This window comes from Lithobates pipiens, unplaced genomic scaffold, assembly GCF_037356315.1.
Source record: "Lithobates pipiens isolate NorthernLeopardFrog02 unplaced genomic scaffold, aLitPip1_a1.2 Scaffold_22, whole genome shotgun sequence".
In the NCBI taxonomy this organism is placed as follows: Eukaryota; Metazoa; Chordata; class Amphibia; order Anura; family Ranidae; genus Lithobates; species Lithobates pipiens.
The window spans coordinates 277,096,580-277,111,900 of NW_027507784.1; the positions used below are offsets into that span (position 1 = coordinate 277,096,580).

Sequence of the window (15,321 nt, forward strand, 5' to 3'; positions counted from 1 at the left end):
TTACGTTGGACATTATATATATTTTCTGAACTTTATTCACACATCAATTTTGTAGACTACAATTATTTCACTTATGACAATTAATGGTTTTATTTCATTTTATTTTTTGGTTTAATTTGTGCTTCTATATGGAGTATTGATTTCAATTATATTTAATTTGTGGAGGTAGTGTTGGGCATAACATAAGGTGAGGGGTTTAGGTCAATTAGGTCTTGAGACATTTATGTGATCAGTGTTATAGATTTTGTTTGCTGCACAAGCACAAGATAAAATTTCATGGTTCATTTGCATTTTTATATTAATTTCATAGGTTAGCGCAATTTATAATTTTTCATTTTCTTTTTTCTTTAGAATTGGTGTACAGCAGCGTTGCGGCTTCCAATCTCCCTAGAAATATCATTAATTCCATAGCGCGTTTCTTCCTCGTTTTCCATGCTACAGGAGATGGTCAGAGACTGCGGACACGCTATAGGAGGAGATGGTCAGAGACTGCGGACACGCTACAGGAGGGGATGGTCAGAGACTGCGGACACGCTCCAGGAGGAGATGGTCAGAGACTGCGGACGCGCTACAGGAGGAGATGGTCAGAGACTGCGGACGCGCTACAGGAGGAGATGGTCAGAGACTGCGGACACGCTACAGGAGGAGATGGTCAGAGACTGCGGACGCGCTACAGGAGGAGAGATGGTCAGAGACTGCGGACACGCTACAGGAGGAGATGGTCAGAGACTGCGGACACGCTACAGGAGATGGTCAGAGACTGCGGACACGCTACAGGAGATGGTCAGAGACTGCGGACACGCTACAGGAGATGGTCAGAGACTGCGGACACGCTACAGGAGATGGTCAGAGACTGCGGACACGCTACAGGAGATGGTCAGAGACTGCGGACACGCTACAGGAGATGGTCAGAGACTGCGGACACGCTACAGGAGATGGTCAGAGACTGCGGACACGCTACAGGAGATGGTCAGAGACTGCGGACACGCTACAGGAGATGGTCAGAGACTGCGGACACGCTACAGGAGATGGTCAGAGACTGCAGACACGCTACAGGAGACGGTCAGAGACTGCGGACACGGTAAAGGAGATGGTCAGAGACTGCGGACACGGTACAGGAGATGGTCAGAGACTGCGGACACGGTACAGGAGATGGTCAGAGACTGCGGACACGGTACAGGAGATGGTCAGAGACTGCGGACACGCTACAGGAGGAGATGGTCAGAGACTGCGGACGCGCTACAGGAGGAGATGGTCAGAGACTGCGGACACGCTACAGGAGGAGATGGTCAGAGACTGCGGACATGCTACAGGAGGAGATGGTCAGAGACTGCGGACACGCTACAGGAGATGGTCAGAGACTGCGGACACGCTACAGGAGATGGTCAGAGACTGCGGACACGCTACAGGAGATGGTCAGAGACTGCGGACACGCTACAGGAGATGGTCAGAGACTGCGGACACGCTACAGGAGATGGTCAGAGACTGCGGACACGCTACAGGAGATGGTCAGAGACTGCGGACACGCTACAGGAGATGGTCAGAGACTGCGGACACGCTACAGGAGATGGTCAGAGACTGCGGACACGCTACAGGAGATGGTCAGAGACTGCGGACACGCTACAGGAGATGGTCAGAGACTGCGGACACGCTACAGGAGATGGTCAGAGACTGCGGACACGCTACAGGAGATGGTCAGAGACTGCGGACACGCTACAGGAGATGGTCAGAGACTGCGGACACGCTACAGGAGATGGTCAGAGACTGCGGACACGCTACAGGAGATGGTCAGAGACTGCGGACACGCTACAGGAGATGGTCAGAGACTGCGGACACGCTACAGGAGATGGTCAGAGACTGCGGACACGCTACAGGAGATGGTCAGAGACTGCGGACACGCTACAGGAGACGGTCAGAGACTGCAGACACGCTACAGGAGATGGTCAGAGACTGCAGACACGCTAAAGGAGATGGTCAGAGACAGCGGACACGGTAAAGGAGATGGTCAGAGACTGCGGACACGGTACAGGAGATGGTCAGAGACTGCGGACACGGTACAGGAGATGGTCAGAGACTGCGGACACGGTACAGGAGATGGTCAGAGACTGCGGACACAGTACAGGAGATGGTCAGAGACTGCAGACATGGTACAAGAGATCAATGCAGCCTCACCAGTGCCCATCATATGCAGCCTCACTGTGCCCAGCAGCCTAACAGTGGCTGTCATGTAGCCTGCCTGTGCCTCACCAGTGCATATAAACATACACATATAAAAAAACACACACACATACATATATATATATATATATATATATATATATATATATATATATATATATATATATATATATATATATATATATATATATATATATATATATATATATATATATATATATATATATATATATATATATATACACACATACACACACACACAGTCTTTTTAAAAATTGCCAGCTACAGGTCTGTACCTTCAGTCTCCATGCTGGGTACTGCACTGTAGGGGGAGGCAGAGAGTACAGCACACACTGCTAGACATCTCTCCCTTGCTTTCACTTTCACAGTAAACAGCGTGACCGAACTCCTGCACAGCCGATTCGGCTGAGGAGCCATATGCAGCCACCGCTGGGGAGAGGGGGACTTTAGAGCGGGACCCCACCTACAGAATGGGTGAGGTGGGCAGGAGGAGCGAGTAAAGACGGGCACTCTAGAATGACACCCCCGTGATGGGTGGCACCAGGGGCGGGGGCCAAGCCCAGCATGCCCCGCCCCATTTTCGGCGCCAGTATAGGCGAAAATTCTCTTTCGGCATTTTTCCGAAAGGGCCATTTTCGGCCAATATGTTTCGGCGCCGAAATTTTGTCGCATCCCTAGTTTGAAGACTAATTATGTTTACCTTTTTCATGCCTGAATGCGTGCAGTCCTTATAGCTGTGTTATCTAAAACATTGCTTTCCAATATAGCACATGAACTTTTTCCTTTGATGCTGTTTTAGTTAATTATATCTTTCTAAACTGCTACTGCTAATATAAATCTGCTGAGAATGTGACTCATGCACACCCATTCACTTCCTCCAGACATATGTTGTAATTCAGGCAACATAGCATTCAGTAAAAACCTTGTGGAAATTGCTAATGTCAGCAAAAAAGGCAAGGTGGAGGCAAAAAATGTCAACATAGTAGGAAGCTTGAATTAAAAGAAAATAGGGCGGCTTCCTATGGCAACCAACTGAGCATTTACATTTGCTTGATTACCTGGTAGATTTATGTCAACCAAGCCTGTCATGAGTTTACAACTTGAGGTAGCCAAAAACGGACAGATTGGGTGATGTATCATGTTCCTTTGAACTACTATGCTCTACTTTAACTGCACATTCAGTCCAATCTGTTTTTAGGGCAGCATTCTGTTCACAGCTGGATTTTTCTGCTGGTAGTTAGTAAGGATGAGTTCAGGCGTGTTCACATGGTCCACATGCAGAGCCCGCCAGGGAGTCGGCGCAGCGCTGCGCTAATCACAGGCAGCGAGACATTGCCCCGATAAGTGGCTGCAGAGATCAGGCAATATCTCTCTGCCTGTGATTAGCGCTGCGCCGACTCCCTGGCGGGCTCTACATGTGGAGCATGTGAACACCCCTGAGCTCATCCCTAGTAGGAAGCAACAGAAAAAACAGGAAACCGCAGTATGGCCTAGTTCATACTACGCACTTGGGGTCAGGTAATGTGGTGCAGCGGCCCCAATGCTACTTGGGGATGGCCATAAAAACTTGACCATAACTGCAATTTTAATGGTCCCAACAGAATATGGCCAGTTCGGTGGATTCTAGGCAGTGACATTTTGGGGATTTTAAAAAGCTCACATACACTATATTACCAAAAGTATTGGGACACCTGCCTTTACACACACATAAACTTTAATGGCATCTCAGTCTTAGGGTTCAATATTGAGTTGGCCCACCCTTTGCAGCAATAACATCTACAACTCTTCTGGGAAAGCTGTCCATAATGTTTAGGAGTGTGTCTATGGGAGCCTTTGACCATTCTTCCAGAAGCAAATTTGTGAGGTCAGGCACTGATGTGGACAAGGAGGCCTGGCTCGTGGTTCAGCTCTAATTCATCCCAAAGGTGTTCTATCTGGTTGAGGTCAGGACTCTGTGCAGGCTAGTCAAGTTCCTATACTCTAAACTCTCTCATCCATATCTTTATGGACTTGCGTGGTGGCGAGTACCAGCTTCAGGCTGGCGGCACTTGTTTCCCAAGCTCTCTTTAGGATAATGTCGCTCCTCTTATCAGTGCAATCTTTAAGATGCCCCATATCTTCAAAGGCCAATGACGTTTTATTTGAAACTTTGCATAGTGACGCATCCAATTTAGGATAGAGCTGGGCGAATGAAAAAAAAAACACTTGATTCACGATTTGAAATCGAGTTTTTCTTTTTGATGAACACCGCGCTGATCCCGAGGAGCTGCGGGCAGGAGCTTTTAGGTGAGGTAGCGGCTTCGACCTAGTCTCACAGCACCTCAGGACCGGCACGGTGTCAGCGTCGGTCCCGGTGAAAAAAAAATTAAAAATCAAATCATCGATTTGATCTCTCAACTCGATTCAAGATTTAAATCGATTTTTTCCCCAGCCCTAATTTAGGATTTTTATTCCACACTTAGATCGTCACTGAAAGGGAACCATTTCTTTTGACTAGCCGCAAATAGGTGGAAGGAAAGAAAATCAATTGCTTCCCTTAATCAGCACAGTCAGTGTTGATGGGAATTCCTCCCGCAGCGCTATTGTTTTTTGCCGGTGGGGAGCTATCTCTGCTGGCAGAAAACAATTAGTGCTGCTGGCTATATCCAGCAGCACTAATTGCTGTGTTAAATACCCAACAGGCTGGTTGCCCACAAGTTGATCAACAGACTGACTTGTATACAACCAGAGTGCCCATACATGGATCATAATTTTGTCCGGTCCCTGCTGAACAAGCTGAATTCCGATCCATGTTTGGTCCACTTAAGCAACAAGAGCTGTGAAGGGACAATTTATGGCAAAGCAATGGGTTTGCTGCTAAACTTATCCCTTACAACATATATTTACCTTTCCTTCACTCCCCCCGCCTCTCTTTTGAGACTCACCCATGTGTCAACATCGGGTCAATCAAAGCAGAAGCCAAGGAGTTCACAGTCCTATGCAAGCTATAGCATGGAGATTACCTACAGCTTTGCTTTCACGAATGGTGGTTGAAAGGAACATAACAGAAGTGAAAAAGTATCTACCAGTCAGGCTAGGAAGGAGAACTTACCTATGCTAGGCAGCATGGCCACCTCCAGAGCTTTAGCAAAGTGACCCGTGGCCTCATACAATTCTAACAAATTGCTGAGCTTGTGCTCCGGGTTGGCCCGCTCCATGGCTGTACTGAGACACACAGGAATAGACGGTACCATGGCAGCCAGGGTCTGGATCAACAGAACCGTCACAACCTCATGAGGTTTCTTAAATACCTGTGACAACAATAAAATCATCTGATGTGATAGATGATACACATAAACAACAATTGAATGACAGCAAGACTCCAAACATTTTTATATGTTGTGGTTATGATTGTACAAAATGGCACAAACTGTGCCAATTTTAGGCAAGTTTCTCTCAATCTGAAGAGAGATAATTACTTAACAATTTGTTACACGTTAAAAGTATATTTGTTAATTCCGTTCTGCAGTATCCTTGAACACTGTTGCATATGGAAAGAACCATTAGACCAGCTTTTCTCAAATTATTATAACATGGAGGAACCCTTGAAATAATTTTCTAATCTCAGGGAACCCCTGCTAATAATTCCTATATCTACAGCTCACAGCGCATTGATGTGATGGTCATTGGGAAGAATGCACATTACATCTGTGGTCAGTGGGAAAAATCTCCCCCTTACAGATCGAAAGAAGATCATTGTCAGTGGTTACTCAGCAGAAGCTGCTCATTGCTCAAGGAACCCCTCTAGTAACCTCTGGAAGAAACCTAGGGTTCCACTGAATTAGGTGTCAGAAAGGGAGAGTTTGGAGAGAAGCTTGGATAAGGAAGGATAGTCACAATAATACATAAATGGTAAAGACACAGATTATGGATTAAACTTTAAAAAAATAAAATTAAAAAAAAAGGTACATTATTTAGATTCCACGTTTATCTAAATGTGTTGTGGATCAAATAGAATCTAATTGGAGAGGATCTTATATGAAAAGGGAGGTTTCAAGGCTCAAAATAAACCAAATCCTTTAGAAAATTTGACTCCTAAAGTGATTGAAGCATTGTTCTTGCGTTAAAAAACAAAAGACGAAACGCGTCTAGGCATGACCACATGGCTTGTGAAATTGTGAGCTGCCCCGATCTCCACCCGGGTATCACCACGGACAAGAATCCTAGGATCGGTGAGCGAGTATTGTGTCATGCTGTACAGTCATTTTGGTTATACCATTGGCTGCAAATTAAAAATGTTCTTGTAAGTGCAATATGGAAAGGGGGGCTATTTTTTGGGAATAAATACTCAAACGTGTTCACGCTACGAGGGCTGTTTTTTCCCTATGTTATGAGCCATTTAAGATTGGCAGTGGTACCAGATTCTGAATGAACAGCTTATTGAAGGATATGAATCAACTGTTCAGGTGACCCAAATGAAATATCGATGGCGTTGCCTCTCTGGATTTTGCTAAATGGGAAAGACATTCCTAACAAGCGTTTACCCTATATTGATCTGGTGAGTGTAAACTCTGAGGGGAGTGAAATCACGCGGTGTGGTGAAGGTTTTATTACTACATATCCAATAATCCCCCAACGAACATTCAGCAGAGCATCATTTTCAGCTGGACTCGCTTGTCACAGAGTGTATCATCCACACTTATGGGTGTAACACACTCAAGAGCGCTGCTTTAGCTTTATGGATCACTGGAGATGAACTTTTAAGGCTTATATTTTATGATTTGATTGTTATTATAGCAGCAGCCTGTTCTTTTACATTGTATATAATTTACCTGGCGCTGGATGAGTAATAGTGTTTGCTTTAAGTGTTAGTGCATGTGTAGCTGCTGACTTAATTTTTGCAGGGATGGGCGGACCTCCTCTTTAAGTAACTTTTTTACCTGTATTAAAGGTATGGGCAGACAGTGTACTGAGAGTCTGCACGATTCTGGCATTGTACCCATGATCTGCTGATGGGGGGTGCAATGCTTTACAGGCTCCAGTGTAGAAAAATAATAACTGCATTTTTTTTTTTTACCTGCAAAAAGATATGCATTTATTTTTATTTTAAAGTGAACTTAAGCCCACACAGCCTGCATCTCATATCAGCTTTATCATTGGTTACTTCTCAATAAAAAGACTACAAATTTTTTTGGGACCAAAGTGTTTTCACTTTGCAAGCAACCAGAGGGCCACTTTCTCATGATAAGTATAATCAACTGGCTGCATTCTGCCACATGACTTTCATGAGCAACTCAGCCAACAGATGTAGAATACATCCAGCATTAGAGGTAAAGGAAAACACTTGTAATAAATGTATGACTCTAGAAGCTGAAGTGTGAAGGGCGAAAGAGATGTATATATCTCTTACATTCTTGCAATGCAGACCGCAATCTTCTAGACCTAACCTCATAAAAAGGGAAAAGGCAAAATATGAAAGAACAATGCAGTAAACATAAAGATTGTTACTGTCTAAAAGGTTAACCTTCCCTGTGCCTCTCCATCAGCACTGGAGTCATATTAGCTGACTGAGGCAGAAGAGAAATATTGGAATACTAGTCAGTGCCAGTGTGCTTTGGAAGGATTAATTGCCTCTAATGTTGGGTGTGTGGTTGTTGCTGGGTTATGCAAAAACGTTTTTAGTTTAGTTTTTTGACATTTTAGAACTGGGCGCCCCAAGAAAATAATGCATAATATTAAAGGGTGAGTTGGCTGTAAAAAGGTTGAGAAACACTGCACTAGGTTATATAAAGCTCCATTAAAAAAAATGGAGCAATTCAGATCATCTTACTTGTACTAGAGCAGCTCTTTAATTTGCATCGCTGTTGTTAAAATGCTGATTCAAAATGCTTTTAAAACATGGTGCTACTCCTTAAAGACACTGCACATTCTGATAGTAATAGTTACAGTATTCCTCAGTGAAGGTACGTCAGGTGTACTGGGCATACCTGGGAGACCCACTGGAGCTGTGTGTGCCATGCACTTATCAAGGTATCATAGAAATCCATCAGCTGTCGATCCAAGGACATCTCACTCTGACACAACTCTTGCCACACAGACACCAGCTTTACCTAATGATAAAAAATAAAAAAGAGAGAGAAAAGTTTAGAGTCATACTAAATCTTTTTATTTTTTTATTTTAGAGGGAGCCTGAAGCCAGCTCTCATAAAAGGCAAACAAATATGTAGCTACTATTGTTACACATACAGTGGTGGTAGTAAAAGGGTGTAGCAGGGGGACCCCGTGCTACTCTCTATGATGGTGGTTTACCTCAGATTTTGAGAGAAGCAAGCACACTAATTATTCAGGTGTGTGCTTCATAATAGGGCCAGAGTTAGAGCTCAGGGCCCACCCTCCTGAGGGAGGTCAGTGAGTCTGCGGGGAGCCATGTGGGATGCTGCCGTGCATCAAGGTCGGGTTGAAACAGAAGAAGGCCCAAGCCTGAGAGAAAGTCCAGGGGGGACAAGTGCAGAGTGAGATGCAAGGAAAGACCGAGAGCTAAAAGGTCTACGCATACCACTGGGATGTGTTTGATGGTCAGGAAGACCAAAAGGTGTTTGATAGTCAGGAACCATCACCAGTTAGATGACTGATGATCAGCAGGGTCTAGAAGACTCCAGCAATGTGCTGATGTACTGATAATGGGCAGCAACAGGTCGATAGAGGGCTCAGACTTTCGCAGTGAATGACCAGTCTTTACCAGAAGCAAAAGAGGAGCTGCAGTGGCTCATGCAACAAGTGACTAAAGGCAGCCATAGATGGAGAGATTGTCTTTCCTGAAACAGGTTGGGTACACTCGGCCTGACCGTACATGGTTTAAAATCTTGTCCAGTTCCTGCTGAAAATGGCGAGTTTCAAACAAACAGTCTATGGCTGGCTTTAGGCCAGTACAAAAAAAGGTGTTAGGTGTTTTTTTTTAAGCTTGCGAGAATAGGTATGGGTGTTTGGAGCGGGGGGAGTTTGCCAGCAGATTGGCTTTAATGAGTCAGGAAAACCTGTCGGATTGAAGGCTGGAGACACAGCAAAGGAAAGACTTCCACAACATAAACACCATTTTCATTTCTACACATTATAGAGGAGAAAGAATTTCTAGTAGATGAAAACATGAACAGTAACACTAGGCCATAAAGAGAAAAGTACCTACCTTGTGGCATTTATAGTAGTAGGCCAGCAATTGTGGCATCCTGTCAATCTCACTGAATACCTTCACAAACATCTTGGCCTGGTCTGTAAGAAGGGTTAAGAAACATTGCTAAACAACTTCACACAAAAAACTAAAAAAAAAAAAAAAAGAGAAGCACAAATATTATAAATTAAGTAAAGATTGGGGTGTGGGTGATATAGGACAAGCATTGTTTTAATCATATTTTGTTCTGTATATATGTTTATTAATACACCAGGAGGACATTGTTTAGCCCATTTGTACTTCCTGGTAATATTATGTACATTGTGTAATTTATGAATAAAAATTGTACATTATTGTGTCCATTTGTGTCCGGAGTTGGTGGTCATTTAAAATCCCACCCAATCAGGGGGAAGCCTTTTTTTGATAAGTAAAGATACTAGTGCACAAACCGGCTAATCGCTAATCCCTTAGATCAGGAAGCTGCCAACATAAACAAAGTGATCTCTACACTTGTACGGAAAATAATCAATAAAGAGGAGGGGGGTGGAAATGTGGCGCTACCCAGGGGAACCTCAGTATAGGACAAGAACTAAATAGCAATTAAAAATAAGCTATTGCAGTAAACAAGTACAAAAAAAAATTATAATTATATATATATATATATATATATATATCTCAATACAATGTACTTCCATATAAACTAAATGTGCAAATAAGCAATAGTGCAGGAAAGGTCAATTAAAAATATATCCATAGGATGACCTTAACAAATAAATAGTAGTGCAATAATCAAAAAAGTGCAAAGTGCAAAAAGTTCATCAGAAAATTTAAAAATGCAAATATTAATATGAATTAATGTGCAAAAAAGTCCCACAGTTCAAATATCCATGCAGTGCAAAAAACTAAAAACACAGCAAGTGCCACTCCACTGATGATCAAACTTCAGTGCTCCAAGTGCACCCCTTATTTCCCCCAGCCTCTCACCTCTAGAAACGGTCACACAGGACCATATGACGCTATGGCCGCATACACACGGGCGGACTGTATGGCGTACTTAGTCCGTCGAAACACATTTCAGCGGACAGTCCGCTCGTGTGTGGGCTTCAGCTGACTTTTTCAGCGTGCAGTCTGGCGTACTAAGTATTTCGGATTTTTCGAAATTCTGTCCGTCATACTTTGGTTTCAGCGGACAATCCGCTCGTCAGTAGGCTAGTTCAACGGACTAAGAATGGCGCATGCTCAGAAAGGATTTACACGGCGAAAGGTTGCATTGCTGTGTATTGGACTTCCTATTTCTAGTCCCGTCGTACGTGCTGTACACGTCATCGCGCATGTTTGTGTTTGTGCATCCGTGTGTGGTCAAGTCCGTTCATTCGAAAGTAGGACGGACTGTCCGTCGGATTGTATGACGGACTAAGTAGGCCATACAGTCCGCCCGTGTGTACGCGGCTTATGTGTAACTCAGCTGCAGTCTCCTATCTCCTTCACTTCATATATTGCGAACCGCCAGCATCTCATAAGAAGACTCATACAGGAGATGGAGTCCCCCTCTCTTTCCTCTCCTGTAAAATCCTTTGCTTGAAGTTCATTGAGGGACAAAAAAAAAGTCTCTTTCTGGTACTTCGAAGAACACAGAAAGTCTCTAACTTTTGGGATGTCCAAAAGCAGTCCAACAAAGAGTGTGTGCAGTTCCAAGAGCTGTCAGAAGGCACTTACACTGAAAACTGGTATTAGATGAGCCCGAAATACCCACCTGGGAGAATTTAGTTAATATGTGAACAGACCAGATGGCAGCCTTGTAAATCTCTGAAAAAAGTTGCTTGGTGGCAAAAAGCTGGAAGAAGCACTGGCAGATCTAGTGGAGCCCTGACCAAATTCTTGAGATCCCAAGCTTAGATGATGGCCATGGAAATGAAAAAACATAAAACTGTACACCCAAAAGGCTACCTCGTCACATTTATTAATCATATGTGAAAATAGTACATATAAAAACAGCACAGACCATGTAGTGAACACTTCCCAGTCCTATCACTCCCCCACAACCCTATAAACCCCCCCAAATTCCCTATCCCTATGAACTGCTTCACCGGGATCTCCCCAAGGAGCTAAAAATGTGTGGCTATGACGCTAACCCCTCACAGAGATAAAGCAAGCCCCTGGTGATAGTTACTTAAACCATTGTTTAAGTAACTATCTTTGCAGGTGTAGTCACCAGGGTTTTGTTTCATCTCTGTAAGGGGTTAGCGGCATAGCTGCACATTCTTAGCTCCTTGGGGAGATCCTGTGAGGCAGTTCATAGGTCTAGGGGGTGAGGGAATTGGTGGGGTTTGTAGGATTGCCTGGGAGGGTAGAGGGGGAGGGATAGGACTGGGAAGTGCTCACTACATGGTCTGTGTTGTTTTTATATGTACTATTTTTGCATATGATTAATAAATGTGATAAAGTAGCCTTTTGGGTGTACACAATTTTTTTATTTTTCGTTTCTATGGTTATTTGCTGTGTTTTACACCCTGCCTGTATGTTGGGTGGCACCATCCATCTATCCTTCAGGTTGCCAGCTTTCTTTTTCTTTTTTAGATGATGGCCTGCCTGTGCGACCTATAAATTGTAGAAAGAGAAGCCAGTGCAAACAATGTCCAGCCAGGATGGAGAAAAAAAAAAAAAAGGTAATGAGTAAGTAGTGTCTGTGAGAATAGCTTGACTAACATTTACAGTAGATAGCGAAAGGAATTTATTTTCTTTGGTGAACTAGAGTGGGACTGAAGGACAGAAGAGCAATGTCCTGGTTGAGGCAAATGGAAGGAACTACCCTAGACAAGAAGGAAGTCCTGAGCCTCAACACCACCTCGTCCCTACGCAAAACCAGAAAGGGTTCCTTGTACAATAAGGCCGCCACTTCAGACACTGACCTTGCAGAGGTGATGGCTACAGGGAATGCCACATTGTGGGTAAAGAGTAGAGTAGAGAGAGAAATGTCTCTAATGGGTACAAAAAGACGGTCTCTGAAGTGCTGAAAAACAAAATTCATATCCTATAGAATCACATGGGAAGTGACAGGGAGGATCTACATGGGATAGAAACCCCTTTACAAAAAGGTGTTAATCAAAGAGTGAGAGATAAAAAAAAATGTCTGAAACAAAATAGAAAGGGTAAAAACCTGACCCTTGATAGTGCGGATTGCAAAACCCTGTTCTAAAACTCTTTAGATGGACATCCCGAGACTCTCACTGAGTAAAGTACATCTTCCAGTTCTGATGAGATGACAGACTTTGCGAGAAGTAGACTTCATTGTTTTCAGCATCATAGGAACTAAAGACTCAGATGCCTCTCTCCTTCAGAACCAGCCATGCTGTTAAAGCCAGTAGCGTAAGAGAGGAATGGAAAACACCCTTTGGGATAGAAGATCCTGAAAATGAGTCCACGAAATGTCTGCCAGGAGTTTTATCAGGTCAGTAGACTACATTCATCTGGGCCAATCCACCGACAAAGTGCCCAGAACTCCTCCTCAGACCCATTCCTCAGTGACAGATGAATCGGTCTGTCCAGAGACTAAACCAACTTCCTTGATGACAGAACATTGAGTTGTAGAGTTCTAGAGTGGAACTGGGCAAATGGAACTGCCTTGAAAATGGCTATCATCAGACTTTGGACTCTCATTCCAAAGCAGAGAATCGGACAGCTCCTGCAACGAAGAAATTCAGATCTGAGACCAAAGTGTCTGAAATTTCACCTATGGGTTTAGCATCCAGCTGAACTGCTAAAACATCTGGGAGGTCAGTTTTACATTGTCTGACTGTTCCCACAAGAGGATCCCACTGGAGTGAAGAAGAGCAAGTACTGGGGCCAATGCCTTGGTGAACACTTGAGATTCAGATGAGAGGCTGAAGTGCAGGATCATGAACTGGAAGTGTAGAAATCATTAATGTAATGGTTAATGCAAGTAAGCATCTTTGTCCACAGAAGCCAGAAAGTCTTCCTGGTGAAGTGAAGTGATTTTATAGACTCCATGCAGAATTTTTAAATCTGAATGAAAACTTTCACAGCTATGACATAGAATGTAGTGAATGCCCACTTTGGGCTTGACAACAGTGAACAGAGCAGAGTAAAGCCCCTGAAACTCATTCTGCCACAGGAACTAGAGCAATGACAGCTTGATCCAGATAGCCTATGGGGGCTCAATGGAGATTTGCTAATCTGTGTGTGCCACAGAAGTATGGAGAGGAGAGGTCAGGAAATGAGAAGCCAGTTTGTAGCCCTGGGATAGCACCTTGTGCACCCAATCATTTGAGATGCTAGCAGCCCAAGTATCCACAAAGGTTAATAAACACCACCCCACTCTGAAAAGTGGGAGGCATACCTTCATGCAGAGAAAGGCATGTCTGTGGATTTAGCAGCCTTTGCATGCAAAAACTTGTAGGAGGTTGGGGGAACCAAGCTTGGGGCGGGGGGGTCTCAATGTAGAGTTTAAGGGAGTGGAGAAATGAAAAGGACGTTACTGAACAGTTTCCAAACAGAAAAGGCAAAGTCCCAGCAATGACATACAGAAGAGTCTTTTTTGAAAAAAATAAAATCAAAAGCAGGAACAAAAAATTTTTTAGTCTTTAACCATTTCAGCCCTGGAAGGATTTACCCACTTCCTGACCAAGCCATTTTTTGTGATACGACACTGTGTCGCTTTAACTGACAATTCCGTGGTAGTTTGACGTTCTACCCACACAAAATTAGAGCTCTCTTTTGGTGGTATTTGATCACCTCTGCGGTTTTTATTTTTTGTGCTATAAACAAAAGAACAGTGACAATTAAAAAAAAATCTAATAAATTAAAAAAAATATATATATATTTTTTTTACTTTTTGCTATAATAAATATCCCCAATTTTAAAAAAAAATATATATTTTTTCCCTCAGTTTAGGCCGATATATATTCTTCTACATAATTTTGATTAAAAAAATAAATAAATTGCAGTAAACGTATATTGATTGGTTTTCGCAAAAGTTATAGTGTCTACAAAATAGGGGAAAGATTTATGGAATTTTTATTTTATTTTTTATTTTTTACTAGTTATGGCAGCGATCTGTGATTTTTATGGGGACTGCGACATTGCGACGGACAGTTTGAACACTTAACACATTTTTGGGACCATTGACATTTATACAGCGATGAGTGCTATAAAAATGCACTGATTACTGTATAAATGTCACTGGCAGGAAAGGGGTAAACACTGGGGGGCGATCAAGGGGTTAAATGTGCTCTATCACTGTGTGTTTGAACTGTGGGGGATGGGACTGACTTGCGGAGGACACCGATCATTGTTCCTATATACTAGGAACACACAATCTGTCTCCTCTCCCCTGACAGGATGTGGATTTGTGTGTTTACACAAATCCCCGTTCTCGCTCTGTCTGTTCTCGATCCCTCGGCTCCTTAGGGATGTGGCGGGCACATGCCCCCTATACTCCTTAAAGCATCCGCCGTACAGCTACAGAGATTTGCGCAGGAGTGCCATTCGTTGCTGTCAATTGACGGCGGGCAGTCGGCAAGTGGGTAACATAATGGAGCTGCACAAAAGATGTCCACCATCTTAGGACACTAGTAACAAATCGAGGCATGCTGGTAGCTGGTAGGGGCTACCTTGGGCTAGCCTACAGTTTTTTGTTTACCAGTGTCCAATCCTCCTGTAGGCGGCAGTATAACTCAAAGATTAAAGACTTCCTATGACCCCCAATAGACGGGAAAGAAACACAAGTACTTTTATTATACAATTAGATGTTCATGTTAATTGTATGATATGCACTAGAACATGTCATACTTACCTGCCCTGTGTAATGGTTTTGCACAGAGTAGCCCAGATCCTCCTCTTCTCGGGTGCCCCTTCGACGCTCCTGGCCCCCCTCTTCTGTTGAGTGCCCCCACAGCAAGCAGCTTGCTATGGGGGCACCCAAGTCGAGCCACAGCTCTTTGTGTCCATTCAGACACAGA

At 43.6% G+C, this 15,321-nt stretch overlaps 1 protein-coding gene across 2 annotated transcripts in view; it reads right to left on the reverse strand.

The window, feature by feature from the left end:
• COG7 (component of oligomeric golgi complex 7) overlaps nt 1-15,321 on the reverse strand; it is an 80,307-nt gene that overhangs the window by 42,936 nt on the left and 22,050 nt on the right. For both annotated transcript variants that reach the window (XM_077449073.1, XM_077449072.1), the window contains exons 6-8: nt 9,362-9,444; nt 8,166-8,288; nt 5,291-5,489 (exon numbers count right to left, since the gene is read on the reverse strand). In XM_077449073.1, the coding sequence (XP_077305199.1) occupies nt 5,291-5,489; nt 8,166-8,288; nt 9,362-9,444 (405 nt within the window). The remainder of the gene's footprint in view (nt 1-5,290; nt 5,490-8,165; nt 8,289-9,361; nt 9,445-15,321) is intronic.